The sequence below is a fragment of the Ranitomeya variabilis genome, chromosome 2 (genome assembly GCF_051348905.1).
Source record: "Ranitomeya variabilis isolate aRanVar5 chromosome 2, aRanVar5.hap1, whole genome shotgun sequence".
Lineage (NCBI taxonomy): Eukaryota > Metazoa > Chordata > Amphibia > Anura > Dendrobatidae > Ranitomeya > Ranitomeya variabilis.
The window spans coordinates 19727228-19743489 of NC_135233.1; the positions used below are offsets into that span (position 1 = coordinate 19727228).

Here is a 16262-nt window from a genome sequence, read left to right on the forward strand (position 1 = left end):
AGACGCCTGGCGAGCGCTTATCATGGTGGCAATGACCTGCTGGGGGAGACCAGCTTGAGTTAGGATCCAGGTTTCAACAGCCAAGCCGTTAAACATAGGGCCCCTGAGCTCTGGTGGTAGATCGGCCCTTGGCGAAGCAGATCTGGGCGGTCTGGTAACCACCAGGGGACGTCGGATAAGAGTTGAAGGAGCTCTGCGTACCATGCGCGACGTGGCCAATCCGGGGCGATAAGGATCACAGGAACCCCCTCCGTCTTGATTTTCTGGATTTCTTTTAGCAGCAAAGGAAGCAGAGGGAACACGTACGGGAATTGGAACCGATGCCATGGGGATATCAGTGCGTCCACCCCGATGGCCCGGGGATCCCGAGAATGTGCTATGAAGTTGGGAACTTTGGCGTTCAGTCTGGACGCCATCAGGTCCACGTCCGGAGTTCCCCAGCGAAGGCAGATTTGTTGAAAAACCTCTGGATGGAGTTCCCACTACCCCGAGGTGTGACCCTGATGGCTGAGAAAGTCCGCCGCCCAGTTCTCGACGCCAGAAATGTGCACTGCAGAAATGGTGGCGTGGTTGGTCTCAGCCCAACAGAGAATGTGGGAGACTTCCTGCATTGTCGCCCTGCTGCGGGTACCCCCCTGAAGGTTTAGGTATGCCACCACTGTGACGTTGTCTGATTGAATTCGAATTGGGTGACCCGCGAGCAGAAGTGAAAATGTCTCAGGGCAAATCTGATAGCTCGAATCTCCCAAGATGTTTATGGGTAGTCTCGACTCCTGAATCGTCCAACGCCCCTGGGCAGTGTGTTGGCGAAACACCGCTCCCCAACCGAGGAGACTGGCGTCGGTAGTTACCACCAGCCAGTGGATTGGGAGAAAAGACCTCCCCTGGTTGAGAGATGATTCCAAAGTCCACCATTTGAGCGCTTGCCTGATCCGCGAGGGCAGAGGACATGGCCGGTCGAGAGTTAAGGGACTCCTGTCCCAATTGTCCAGCAGGGCCTGTTGTAAGGGGCGGAGATGCAGTTGAGCGAAGGGAACCGCTTCCACTGCGGCCACCATTTTCCCCAGGATCTTCATGGCAAACCGAATGGACTGCGGAGAAGGGCGACAGAACGTCCGGGCTCCCTGCTGAAGCGCTTGGGTCTTGGACCAAGGAAGGAAAACCAGCCCCCTTGGACGTGTCCAGGATCATGCCTAGGAAAGAGATCCGTCGGGCTGGAACGGGGGAGGACTTGTCCAAGTTGATTAACCAGCCAAGGCGCAAAAGGGAATCCAAGGTAATGCGGACGCTTGCTTCGCAGGCATGAAAAGACAGACCTTTGATCAGGAGGTCGTCTAAGTATGGCAACACGACCACCCCTCGGGATTGAAGAATGGCCATGACAGCCACCATGACCTTTGTGAATACCCTGGGCGCAGTGGCAAGGCTGAAGGGTAAGGCCGTGAATTGAAAGTGGTCTTCTTGGATGGCAAAACGGAGGAACCTTTGATGTGGCGGGAAGATTGGGATATGAAGATAAGCATCTTTGATGTCTATTGATGCTAGGAACTCCCCTCTCTCCATTGAGGAGATGACTGACCGGAGGGATTCCATCCTGAAGTGCTGTACCTTTACATACTTGTTTAGGAGCTTCAGGTCCAAAATATGGCGCACCGTCCCGTCTTTTTTTGGCACAACGAAGAGGTTTGAGTAAAAACCTCTGAATCTCTCATGTTCTGGAACCGGAACAATGACCCCGTTTTGGCGGAGGGATTCGATGGTGCGGTGAAGTGCGTGAGATTGAGCTCCCGAACTTTTGGACGAGAGGGAAAAAAACCGTGCTGGAGGGGAGGCGGAGAATTCTATTTTGTAACCAGGTCTCTGACCCATTCGTCGTGAATGACGGAAAGCCAGACGTGTTGAAAAAGAAGCAGGCGTCCGCCTACTTTGGAGGTGTCGACTGGAATACTCCCTGAGTCATTGTGAAGGAAATCTGGAGGGCCTGGACCCTCTGGGTCTGGGTTGTCTAGGCTTTCCTCGCCAGGACTGATTCGGCCTGTAAGAAGACCGAGAGTCTCTGTCTGTGCGTGGAGATCATTCTGATCTGGACGAGGCTGTGGAGGAGGACCAGAAAGGGCTACTGCGAAAGGGCTGAAAACTAAAAGGTTGCTGGTGCTGAAAGGCAGCTTTTGGCCTGTGTTGAGGGAGGAACTTGCTTTTCCCTCCTGTAGCATCGGAAATAAGCTGGTCTAATTTTTCTCCAAACAGACGACCGCTCTGAAAGGGAAGGGAAATCAGAGACTTTTTTGAGGAGGAATCCGCGCGCCACTCTCTAAGCCAAATAGCTCTCCTGATGGTGATGGCGTTTGAAGCCGCAGTTGCTGCACAGTCCGCTGCGTCTAATGACGCGTACATCACATAATCTCCAGCCATAGCAATTTGTTTGGCGAGATCCACCGCCTCAGACGGAATGGCCTGGTCCTGAATGGATTTTGCAAGAGCATCTGCCCAGAAAACCATTGCTTTGGCGACCCATGCCGCAGAGAAGGAAGGAGATAGGGAGGAACCTGAGGCTTCATACACTGAGCGAGCCAGGGAATCTAACTGGCATTCTGTGGGATTTTTAATTGAAGCCCCATCAGGTACGGATAAAAAGCATTTTGGTAGCCAAACACGATACCGGAGGATCTACCCGAGGTGGTTCCGTCCAATCTTTGACAAGATCTGCGGAAAAGGGATACTTCGATTCCAGGGACTTTTTACCCGTAAAGCATTTATCCGGTCGCTCCCTGTGTTGCCGGACTATATCTAGGAAATCTGGATCAGAGGCGAACACCTTATGGGATCGCTTGGTTCTCGTAAAGGAAACTGCGTGATCCGGAGCTGAATTAGGGTCATCATCAACCTTTAGCGCATGATTGACAGCCTCAATGAGGGAATCAACAGTTGATCGAAACTCTGGAGAATACGGGTCCAAGGACGCCTCAGACTCATACTCAGAGTCGTGACTGCTTCGAGCCCCTGGAGAGGGTGAGCGAGAAGTGGAGCTATCTGAGGCTGAATGGCGTGGTGAATGCTCAGGAGAGGTAGTGCGGATCCGTTTTTTGGATGTCCGAACCTCTTTCAGGTGAGAGCGGCCCCTGCTGGCCGATAATTCCCCTGTTATAGAGGGGTCTCTTAACCCAGGAAAACGAGCGCCCCGCTCCCCAGAGGGTTCATGAAGGGATTCAATCGCTTTGGCTAGCGAAGCCATGGATTGTGACAGTGACACGGCCCACTCAGGGGGGCTAGATACACTGGGGTCGGTAGCGGCGGAGGGCTCCTGGGCACATTGGGCATCACAGGCAGGGCAAAGAGGGGAGCTTTGAGGCCGAGGGAGGGGAGCCTGACAGGTGGTACACGCAGAGAAAAAGGTGGTATTTGTACCTTAGTGGTCCTTTTAACCCTTGACTGCGACATGTTGTACCCCAAAGAAAAAAAGGCTGCTAGTGGAAGCTGAGGGGTAACGCTGCAGGGAAGCACATAGTGCCGTCTCCTTACCCAGGTCCTGTGCCCCGCAATCCGATGGGTGGCGCTGAGTGGGAAAAACCCCCAGAGCTGCTGGCATGTGGAAAGAAGCCGGCCGGCGCTGCTGTGCAGTGGGAAGATGGCTGCCGAGAGTTTGGAGGTAGTCTCGCAAGGAGCGAGAAGTGCCAGGACCGGGGGCGGAGCCGCAACAATGACACGAGCATGGGCGGGGCCTATCGGGATGCGGCCTACACTAGGCCGAAGCCGGGGACTAAATTTTCGGCTTCGGCAAAGATGCCGCGGAGCCCTTACCGCTATGGAGCCCTCCCAAAACGCCAGAAAACACGACCCCTTATCTGCACTTACCCCATATTGGAGGGGAAGACGATGTAGCACTCGGGGTAGATAGGACGGTGCAGGGTTAGGGGAGCCTTCATCCACCATCCCCTTAAAAGGAGGGTGGAGAGGGAACCGTCCACCTCCTTCCATCATCAGTTTTTTCCGTGGTGATGCAGTGGGGGCTGCACGGACGCCACAGTGGAAAGTGCCTCTGAACAGCCGAGGGTGAGACCTGGTGGGCAGGGCAAGATGTCCGGCAATAGGCCTGGCTGCAGAAGAGGATACGTGGAGGTGACACTCCAGTGCTCGTCTGTAAAGTAGGGGGGAGATCGGTGCCCTTAAAGGGGCCCGTCGCCCCAAAAGTCAGCTCAGGCAGTGGCATCCCACGTCGCAGGAGAGGATACGGAGAGGGATACTCTGTGCTCGCCTGTTGTTGGTTCGGGGAGACCGGAGCCTTGAAAGGTTCCGTCGCCCCTTCGTCCAGTAAAAAGTTAAATCCAGTGTGCCTCCTACGGACACTAAGCTTGAACTGGGTCTCTGGAAGCCAGCATGAGGGTGTATACTGCAAGGGAGGAGCTGAGAGCCAGCATGAGGGTGTATACTGCAGGGGAGGAGCTGAGAGCCAGCAGGAGGGTGTATACTGCAGGGGAGGAGCTGACTCTTTTTGTCTCAACTTAGTGTCAGCCTCCTAGTGGCAGCAGCATAACACCCATGGTCCTGTGTCCCCCAATGAGTGGCTCGGAGAAAAGGATTTTACGGTGAGTACACAAAAATCCCTATTTCTGCAATGTAGTTCTTTAAAGACACTACTAAAATATAAACTATGAAATCCAACTTGATTATTAAATAATAAAAAAAAAAATCTAGTTTCAAATACATACATGTATGTATGTATGTGTATGATGCAACTCAACTCTTCACATTGGGCGCCATGGCATAAAAAAAAAAAAACACCCATGGTCCTGTGTCCCCCCAATATGGCGAAGGAGAAATATATTTTATTACAATTTTTTTTTTCTGTATGAAGGATTTATTTATTTATTTTTTTTTCCATTTGCAAGATTACTTTTGCTTTGCACTTTATTACTGAATTCAACTAAAAAAACAAGATTTTAAACAGCACATCAATCAGGAAAACATCGTAAAACACGTAACATTATGGAGCCTTCATCGCAGTTTCACCTATAGTAAGGATAAACCCATCCGGAACCCACAAGGACATAATAATGATCCACGACTCAGAGAAGAAACTCAGCGGGAGAAATGGACGGAGAAGCTGACGTCTTTTATATTTTTAGCCTGTTTTAGGTTTTATTTTAAATCTTTTTTAAGCAAAACATAAAAAGTAGAAGTATAAGGTTTCCAATTATAGAACAACTGACGTCTCATCAAAAAAGGAAAGAAAGTTTTATAAGCAAAAGTTGTGAAATTTACTCTCCATTTACTCTGCAAAATGACTGCAGACCTAAGAGACTGAGAATACAAGAGTCTCAGGCTGCAGTGGGGTTTCCTGTCTATTCTTGTACATAGGGGCAGTATTATAGTAGTTATATTCTTGTACATAGGAGCAGTATTATAGTAGTTATATTCTTGTACATAGGAGCAGTATTATAGTAGTTATATTCTTGTACATAGGAGCAGTATTATAGTAGTTATATTCTTGTACATAGGGGCAGTATTATAGTAGTTATATTCTTGTACATAGGAGCAGTATTATAGTAGATATATTCTTGTACATAGGAGCAGTATTATAGTAGTTATATTCTTGTACATAGGAGCAGTATTATAGTAGTTATATTCTTGTACATAGGAGCAGTATTATAGTAGTTATACTATAGGACATAGGGGGCAGTATTATAGTAGTTATATTCTTGTACATAGGAGCAGTATTATAGTAGCTATATTCTTGTACATAGGAGCAGTATTATAGTAGTTATATTCTTGTACATATGGAGCAGTATTATAGTAGTTATATTCTTGTACATAGGGGGCAGTATTATAGTAGTTATATTCTTGTACATAGGGGCAGTATTATAGTAGTTATATTCTTGTACATAGGAACAGTATTATAGTAGTTATATTCTTGTACATAGGGGCAGTATTATAGTAGTTATATTCTTGTACATAGGGGCAGTATTATAGTAGTTATATTCTTGTACATAGGGGGCAGTATTATAGTAGTTATATTCTTGTACATAGGAGCAGTATTATAGTAGTTATATTCTTGTACATAGGAGCAGTATTATAGTAGTTATATTCTTGTACATAGGGGGCAGTATTATAGTAGTTATATTCTTGTACATAGGAGCAGTATTATAGTAGTTATATTCTTGTACATAGGAGCAGTATTATAGTAGTTATATTCTTGTACATAGGGGGCAGTATTATAGTAGTTATATTCTTGTACATAGGAGCAGTATTATAGTAGTTATATTCTTGTACATAGGAGCAGTATTATAGTAGTTATATTCTTGTACATAGGAGCAGTATTATAGTAGTTATATTCTTGTACATAGGGGGCAGTATTATAGTAGTTATATTCTTGTACAGAGGAGCAGTATTATAGTAGTTATATTCTTGTACATAGGAGCAGTATTATAGCAGTTATATTCTTGTACATAGGAGCAGTATTATAGTAGTTATATTCTTGTACATAGGGGGCAGTATTATAGTAGTTATATTCTTGTACAGAGGAGCAGTATTATAGTAGTTATATTCTTGTACATAGGAGCAGTATTATAGCAGTTATATTCTTGTACATAGGGGCAGTATTATAGTAGTTATATTCTTGTACATAGGGGGCAGTATTATAGTAGTTATATTCTTGTACATAGGAGCAGTATTATAGTAGTTATATTCTTGTACATAGGAGCAGTATTATAGTAGTTATATTCTTGTACATAGGAGCAGTATTATAGTAGTTATATTCTTGTACATAGGGGGAAGTATTATAGTAGTTATATTCTTGTACATAGGAACAGTATTATAGTAGTTATATTCTTGTACATATGGAGCAGTATTATAGTAGTTATATTCTTGTACATAGGGGGCAGCATTATAGTAGTTATATTCTTGTATATAGGAGCAGTATTATAGTAGTTATATTCTTGTACATAGGAGCAGTATTATAGTAGTTATATTCTTGTACATAGAGGGCAGTATTATAGTAGTTATATTCTTGTACATAGGGGCAGTATTATAGTAGTTATATTCTTGTACATAGGGAGCAGTATTATAGTAGTTATATTCTTGTACATAGGGGCAGTATTATAGTAGTTATATTCTTGTACATAGGAGCAGTATTATAGTAGTTATATTCTTGTACATAGGAGCAGTATTATAGTAGTTATATTCTTGTACATAGGAGCAGTATTATAGTAGTTATATTCTTGTACATAGGAGCAGTATTATAGTAGTTATATTCTTGTACATAGGAGCAGTATTATAGTAGTTATATTCTTGTACATAGGGGCAGTATTATAGTAGTTATATTCTTGTACATAGGGGCAGTATTATAGTAGTTATATTCTTGTACATAGGAGCAGTATTATAGTAGTTATATTCTTGTACATAGGAGCAGTATTATAGTAGTTATATTCTTGTACATAGGAGCAGTATTATAGTAGTTATATTCCTGTACATAGGGGCAGTATTATAGTAGTTATATTCTTGTACATAGGGGCAGTATTATAGTAGTTATATTCTTGTACATAGGGAGCAGTATTATAGTAGTTATATTCTTGTACATAGGAGCAGTATTATAGTAGTTATATTCTTGTACAGAGGAGCAGTATTATAGTAGTTATATTCTTGTACATAGGAGCAGTATTATAGTAGTTATATTCTTGTACATAGGAGCAGTATTATAGTAGTTATATTCTTATACATAGGAGCAGTATTATAGTAGTTATATTCTTGTACATAGGGGCAGTATTATAGTTGCTATAATGTGAATTGAGGACTGAATAGACATGATATCAGTATCCGCTGCTGTAGGACGGTCTCCTTCTTACCTGAAGGTTGGGGTGAAGAATCTACTTCCATGTTAGAAGAAAACCTCTCGCTTTGGGCTCCTAACACCCCGACTGGTAGTGATTGGTCCCCAGGAGCCAGGTCTCCTTCCAGCTCCTCGTTGATGGGGAAAGTTATATCAGTGACTGGCTCCTCTTTGATCTTCACCGGCTTTGCGTCTTCGGATACCCGCTCTGGGTGAACTATCTTCTCGTACTCTTTAGCCAGCTGCTTACTGACCTGTGAACAGACAGAGGTTTAACCTTCCAGTCAATCTCTGCCTTCACCGTCACGGGTGAGCAGATAATCTCCTGTATAATCCCTGTAGCACAGGCTGCTGCGGCGGACGGATGCATTTATACTTCTATGTGCAGCAGAGTTACAATTACACATCATTTTTGCAAGTTAACGGCGGATGTCAATGGAGAAGGGGAAGTTGGATCACAAGATTCCTCTGTGATCAACTGTGATCTATGGGGAAATCTAGCAATAAATGTTCAGTTTACCTACAGCGCCACCGCAGGAGAAATCAAGCATTACATTACTGCAAGGAGCTGAGCCTGCGCCATTCTGTGTGGGCGCCAGCTGAGCTAAACAGCCAGCACCCGGGTGTAACTGCAGAGATCGAGGCCAGCCATGAGTTGCATTGAAGCTTATCGCAAGTGAGTTGTGTGTGACTTGTGACCAGCAACAGAAAATCCAGCACATTTGGAAAAATGTATGACTCTGTGTCGATTTCAAGTGTCATATAACACGTCACCATGTTGCATAGTGTTAAGGAAGTTGTTCCCTTTCAGATAATTGAGTAATCCTAAAACTGTCCATTTTAACCCTTTTCGCTTCCAGGATAATGTTGAGCCTAAACCCTAAAATATAATGTAAGAGAATCATATTCTATTCGCATAGTGAAAGTAACAGGTAATGATTGGCGGCAGGGGTGATAACATGGAGAAAAGTTCCTGCATTCCATACCAGGATCACGGGAGGAGGAATGAGAGTTACAGCCTCCGATTGTATAAAAGGTTTAGAACATGAGGTTTCATAATTTATCCCTGGGATTAATGAAAGCCGCCCCGGAAGAGTAACAAAAATGGCCTTAGGTTGTTAAGGGAGGTGATAACAAGAAGAAAGGTTCCTGCACCCTCGCCAAAATCACAGGAGGAGGGAGGACGGTTACAGGCTCTGACTGGAAAAAAAGTTTATAACAAGAAAATCTCATAATCTGCCCCTGTGATTACTGAAATCTGTACAGGTAGAATTAGAGCGCTGGGCTCAGATTAACAGATGATAACATGAAGAAAAGTTCCTGTAAATGGCAGTTACAGGCACGGTTTGGAAAAAAAGTTATAAAATGGTTCTGGTATCGTTCTACACTGGGTCAAAGAAGACTGTAGACATAGAGTAACAATACCAGGCTGAGATTGTCACAACAGAGGTGATAACAAGAAAAAAAGTTCCTGCATCCTTAACGAAAGCACCGGCGATCAGGCTCTGATTGGAAAAAAAGATATTTAACATGTAGTTCTCCTACACTGTGTTCCAAATGATTCTGCACAAAGAGTTTAGGAGTGATAAGGTTAGAATTTTTTTGTTTGTCATGTAAACTCATTGATGGTGATGTGTGTCAGGGCTCTTTATATCACTGATGCAATTGCAGATACCTGTGCACATTAGTTTGGCCGGTGTGTCCAAATAAAGGCAAGACTACTTAAGAAGGCTGTTCCACATTATTAAGCAGCCTACATTTTTGGCCAAAATGGGAAAGAAAAACGATGTGTTGGCTGCTGAGAAGCAACAAATTGTGGAGTATTTAGGTCAAGGCATGACTACAATCAACATTGCCAAGACACTTCATCGTGATCATCGCACAATCAAGAAGTATGTAGCTGATTCCCAGCACACACGTGTGCGTGCTGATAAGGAAAAATTGAGGACTCTTTCCAACAAGCAATTGCGTAAGGTTAAAAGAGCAGCTGCAAAAATGCCTTGTCATAGCAGCAGACAAGTTTTTGAAGCTGCTGGTGCCTCCAACGTCCCCAGAACAACAAGATGCAGGGTCCTTCAGAGGTTTGCAGCTGTGCGTAAGCCATCCTGTCGACCACCTCTATCCACTGCACACAAGCAGAAACGGCTCCAGTGGGCCAAACGATACATGAAGACTGACCTCCAAACTGTTTTGTGCACCGATGAGTGCCGTGCAACGCTCGATGGTCCAGATGGATGGAGTGGAGGATGGCTGGTTGATGGACACCCCATGAAAACACGGCTAAGGCGCCAACAAGGAGGAGGTGGAGTAATGTTTTGGGCTGGAATCATGGGGAGAGAGATTGTCGGCCCCTTTATGATCCCTGAAGGGGTAAAGATGAACTCCATAATCTACGTGGAGTTTCTAAAACAACACTTCCTGCCATGGTTCAAGAGGAAGAACCGTGCTTTCCGCAGCAAGATCATTTTCATGCATGATAATGCACCGTCTCATGCTGCAAAAAACACATCTGCATCTCTGGCTGCTATGGGCATAAAAGAGGACAAACTTATGGTGTGGCCACCATCTTCCCCTGACCTCAACCCCATTGAGAACCTCTGGAGCATCATCAAAAGGAGTGTCTATGATGGCGGGAGGCAGTTCACATCTAAGCAACAGCTCTGGGAGGGGATTCTGTCCACATGCAAAACAATTGGAGCAGAAACCATCCAAAAACTGACAAATTCAATGGACGAGAGAGTTCAGAAGCTTCTTTCAAACAAGGGGTCCTACGTGCAAATGTAACATCACCTAGAATAAAGTTTTCACTTGAAAACTGTTTGATTTCATTCTGTAATAAGCTGATAATGCTTAGAACTTCACAATTCACCATATTTTTGTTCAAAATAAAAAAAAAAAGAGGTTGAAAACTCTGCTGTGCATAATAATTTGGAACATGCATTTTCAGTGTTTATTTTTTTTAAAAAGATCCTGTTTTCATAGGCAGTTTTTTCCAAAACATTGCAATTATACTAGAATAGTAGATGACTGGAAAATAACAATGACTGCAATTCAGATAGGTAATTTAGAGAAAATAGGAGGAAATATTATTTGCATAATAATTTGGAACACAGTGTATACCCTGGGGGTCAACTGAAGGCTGGACAGGTAAAATGACAGCGATGGATTCATGCTGTTAAAGGGGTATTCTCATGTTATTAAGTTGCTTTAGTTAGAAAAAGCCAACTTAATTTTATGTTTTCTATCGGCTTTTATTCTCTTGCTTTGAGAGCTTTTATCTTACATAGTCTACAGCTTCTCTCCCAATAGACGGATCACCTAAGCCTGACCAAGTGTGCATAGTAGTTACATTCCAGAATAAGGAGTTAACTCCTGAGATACCAGCCACCTCTCTCCAGACTTTTCCATAGAACAATTAGCTGCTCACCTACTTCTTAGTCCCTCTCCGCTCCTGACCTGTTAGCAGTCTTGCAAAATCACAGTCATCCCTTGGCCGCCACCATTGGCAGTTACCAAACCTGTTCTTCTAATCACTGCTCACACTGTCCGGAGCCATGCACTTGTTACCTCTATATAAAAATGGTGACGACAGACTTCAGGACAAGTAGTGACAGACCATTAACGAGTCACAGTAGCAAGCAGTACTCGGCAGTGAGACAAAGCTACTGAACCAAAACCATCACTCAACAATGAGTTTGTTCTACCACTCGGAATCCCCCACCCGTAATGCGACAGGCGAGAATAACCCTTAAAGGTGATAAGAAGAAAAGTTCCAATGAATGACAGATACAAGCTGCAATTGGAAAAGTGTTATAGCATGAAGCGCTCGTGTTCCCGGGAATCAACTGAAGGCTATACAGGTAGTGACACGAACAAGCTGAGACTGTTAACCCATTACTTGACAAATTAGCAATTTTCATTTTTTTTCTTCTTTTTTTATGACAGATTTTTAATGATTTGGGTCCTAATGAATCAGAAACTGAATTTGCAAAATTTTTTCAAGTACGGATTTTTCAGAAAAGGGCTTCCCAATATTCAATTAAAAATGACAATGACATGATTTCCTATTTTGAAAACATTCATTTTACAAACACAACACAAAAAATTGGACCTAATTATAAAATCTTAGTTGCTAGGAGCTAAAGATTAGGCGTCCCAAAAAAAGGACATTGGTAGATAATGGGTTTATATACAGTAAAGTAATTCTATATTTGAATTATTACTTGTGGACATGTAGCCCGTTTTTTTTTCAGATATGGACTGTCTGTTTTGAGGGGTGATGCTATGAAGAAAAGTTCCTGTATCGCACCCCCACCATCCAACAATCACTGAACACTGCACAAGGAACAGTGGTCGCTACAGTTTGTGATTGGTAAGAGATGATAACACGAAGAAAAGTCCCTGTGGTCACTGGATAAAAGATGACGGTTAACAGGCTGTGACTTTTCTTCCCGATGTCACCTGCTGTTTCCCAATCATAACCCAGAACCATGAATTAGAACGGTTCTCCTCTAATGTCCGCAGCGGTTCTATGAAGCCTGCGCTCACCTGAAGCATGTACGTGTGATAATCCTTAATCCGATGCTGCCAGAACTTCTGCAGAGACAGGACGCTGCCGATCCCCATCTCGTGAAAAGTCTGCTCCATCACGTCCGAGAAGGGCGTCTGGCCCAGCTTGGCCTCCCGGTCCACATTGAACCTCAGCATCTTGGTGAATTTCAGGAAGTACTCGTGGGCGACGTCCGTCAGGGTCTCCAAGACGCTTTCGTTAGCGGAATCGAAGCCGGCGTGGGCGAAGATGGTGGCCACAGACTGGTACGCGAGCTGGCGGCACGAGTGGTAGCTCAGTTCTGTCACCGGCTCTCCTTTCCCACTGACATCAAGAATAAGAGAAATAGAATTACAACGTGTTTCTCACAGCTGAGGGTTTGCTACAATGGTCACAGCCTAGACAGCAGAGACATAACCTGAAGCTCCTGCACCTTAATGCAGGACCGGTCGAAAGGACATCGGCCTCCTCAGGCGCCTGGGATGGGGGGCCGCATCTACCTCTAGAGTTTCTGCTAGACAATCCTCTGTGAGCTAAACTGTATGAAGTGGCGGCTGACCTCCTGTAATGAGAGATCTGCGCATCTCACAGAGCATGGTCACCCCTGGATAAAAAGGTAACAAACCCTCAGCTGTGAGCAGTGTTAGACCTACATCATTTTTTTCCCCATTCACCAACAGCAGAAATACAAAAAAAAGTATAACAAAGCTTCAAAACTGCTCCTGACATTTACATTGACCCCTTCCCTCTTTCACTATGTATATAGCGCCCCCCGGTGCCTGCAGCTGGGTAATTTACAGGCAGAGTCTGTACAGAAGGCAAGTTCATCCGATGGGCCCACCAGGCAGGTGAGTGACAGACCCCCGCACTACACATGGAGGGCAGGTAGAGAGTGCACAGCACAGGTTGGCAACATCCCACCCTACAGCTACAGGGGCCACAGCAGAGGCAGTTACCGCCCAGTATGCACTTCCTTATTACCGCACACAAGCACACACTCCTAGAGGGGCCACAGCAGAGGCAGTTACCGTCCAGTATGCGCTTCCTTATTACCGCACACAAGCACACACTCCTAGAGGGGCCACAGCAGAGGCAGTTACCGTCCAGTATGCGCTTCCTTATTACCGCACACAAGCACACACTTCTAGAGGGGCCACAGCAGAGGCAGTTACCGTCCAGTATGCGCTTCTTTATTACCGCACACAAGCACACACTTCTAGAGGGGCCACAGCAGAGGCAGTTACCGTCCAGTATGCGCTTACTTATTACCGCACACAAGCACACACTCCTATAGGGGCCACAGCAGAGGCAGTTACCGCCCAGTATGCACTTCTTTATTACCGCACACAAGCACACACTTCTAGAGGGGCCACAGCAGAGGCAGTTACCGCCCAGTATGCACTTCTTTATTACCGCACACAAGCACACACTCCTAGAGGGGCCACAGCAGAGGCAGTTACCGTCCAGTATGCGCTTACTTATTACCGCACACAAGCACACACTCCTAGAGGGGCCACAGCAGAGGCAGTTACCGTCCAGTATGCACTTCTTTATTACCGCACACAAGCACACACTTCTAGAGGGGCCACAGCAGAGGCAGTTACCGTCCAGTATGCGCTTCTTTATTACCGCACACAAGCACACACTTCTAGAGGGGCCACAGCAGAGGCAGTTACCGTCCAGTATGCGCTTCCTTATTACCGCACACAAGCACACACTCCTAGAGGGGCCACAGCAGAGGCAGTTACTGTCCAGTATGTGCTTCCTTATTACCGCACACAAGCACACACTCCTAGAGGGGCCACAGCAGAGGCAGTTACCGTCCAGTATGTGCTTCCTTATTACCGCACACAAGCACACACTCCTATAGGGGCCACAGCAGAGGCAGTTACCGTCCGGTATGCGCTTCCTTATTACCCACACAAGCACACACTCCTAGAGGGGCCACAGCAGAGGCAGTTACCGTCCGGTATGCGCTTCCTTATTACCCACACAAGCACACACTCCTAGAGGGGCCACAGCAGAGGCAGTTACCGCCCAGTATGCACTTCCTTATTACCGCACACAAGCACACACTCCTAGAGGGGCCACAGCAGAGGCAGTTACCGTCCAGTATGCGCTTCCTTATTACCGCACACAAGCACACACTTTTAGAGGGGCCACAGCAGAGGCAGTTACCGTCCAGTATGTGCTTCCTTATTACCGCACACAAGCACACACTCCTAGAGGGGCCACAGCAGAGGCAGTTACCGTCCGGTATGCGCTTCCTTATTACCGCACACAAGCACACACTCCTAGAGGGGCCACAGCAGAGGCAGTTACCGCCCAGTATGCACTTCCTTATTACCGCACACAAGCACACACTCCTAGAGGGGCCACAGCAGAGGCAGTTACCGTCCAGTATGCACTTCCTTATTACCGCACACAAGCACACACTCCTAGAGGGGCCACAGCAGAGGCAGTTACCGTCCAGTATGCGATTCCTTATTACAGCACACAAGCACACACTCCTAGAGGGGCCACAGCAGAGGCAGTTACCGCCCAGTATGCACTTCCTTATTACCACACACAAGCACACACTCCTAGAGGGGCCACAGCAGAGGCAGTTACCGCCCAGTATGCACTTCCTTATTACAGCACACAAGCACACATTCCTAGAGGGGCCACAGCAGAGGCAGTTACCGTCCAGCATGCACTTCCTTATTACAGCACACAAGCACACACTCCTAGAGGGGCCACAGCAGAGGCAGTTACCGTCCAGTATGCGCTTCCTTATTACCGAACACAAGCACACACTTCTAGAGGGGCCACAGCAGAGGCAGTTACCGTCCAGTATGCACTTCCTTATTACCACACACAAGCACACACTACTAGAGGGGCCACAGCAGAGGCAGTCACCGTCCGGTATGCGCTTCCTTATTACCACACACAAGCACACACTACTAGAGGGGCCACAGCAGAGGCAGTTACCGCCCAGTATGCACTTCTATATTACCGCACACAAGCACACATTCCTGGAGGGGCCACAGCAGAGGCAGTTACCGTCCAGTATGCGCTTCCTTATTACCGCACACAAGCACACACTCCTAGAGGGGCCACAGCAGAGGCAGTTACCGCCCAGTATGCACTTCCTTATTACCACACACAAGCACACACTCCTAGAGGGGCCACAGCAGAGGCAGTTACCGTCCAGTATGTGCTTCCTTATTACCGCACACAAGCACACATTCCTAGAGGGGCCACAACAGAGGCAGTTACCGTCCAGTATGCGCTTCCTTATTACCGCACACAAGCACACACTCCTAGAGGGGCCACAGCAGAGGCAGTTACCGTCCGGTATGCGCTTCCTTATTACCGCACACAAGCACACACTCCTAGAGGGGCCACAGCAGAGGCAGTTACCGCCCAGTATACACTTCCTTATTACCGCACACAAGCACACACTCCTAGAGGGGCCACAGCAGAGGCAGTTACCGCCCAGTATGCACTTCCTTATTACCACACACAAGCACACACTCCTAGAGGGGCCACAGCAGAGGCAGTTACCGCCCAGTATGCACTTCCTTATTACAGCACACAAGCACACATTCCTAGAGGGGCCACAGCAGAGGCAGTTACCGTCCAGCATGCACTTCCTTATTACAGCACACAAGCACACACTCCTAGAGGGGCCACAGCAGAGGCAGTTACCGTCCAGTATGCGCTTCCTTATTACCGAACACAAGCACACACTTCTAGAGGGGCCACAGCAGAGGCAGTTACCGTCCAGTATGCACTTCCTTATTACCACACACAAGCACACACTACTAGAGGGGCCACAGCAGAGGCAGTCACCGTCCGGTATGCGCTTCCTTATTACCACACACAAGCACACACTACTAGAGGGGCCAC

General features: G+C 46.2%; 1 protein-coding gene across 1 annotated transcript in view; it reads right to left on the minus strand.

Moving 5' to 3' along the window:
* The window catches only part of SUPT7L (SPT7 like, STAGA complex subunit gamma), a 33271-nt gene that overhangs the window by 6624 nt on the left and 10385 nt on the right, over positions 1 to 16262 (minus strand). The window contains exons 3-4 of the mRNA XM_077282054.1: positions 12371 to 12695; positions 7839 to 8076 (exon numbers count right to left, since the gene is read on the minus strand). Coding sequence (XP_077138169.1) covers positions 7839 to 8076; positions 12371 to 12695 — 563 coding nt within the window. The remainder of the gene's footprint in view (positions 1 to 7838; positions 8077 to 12370; positions 12696 to 16262) is intronic.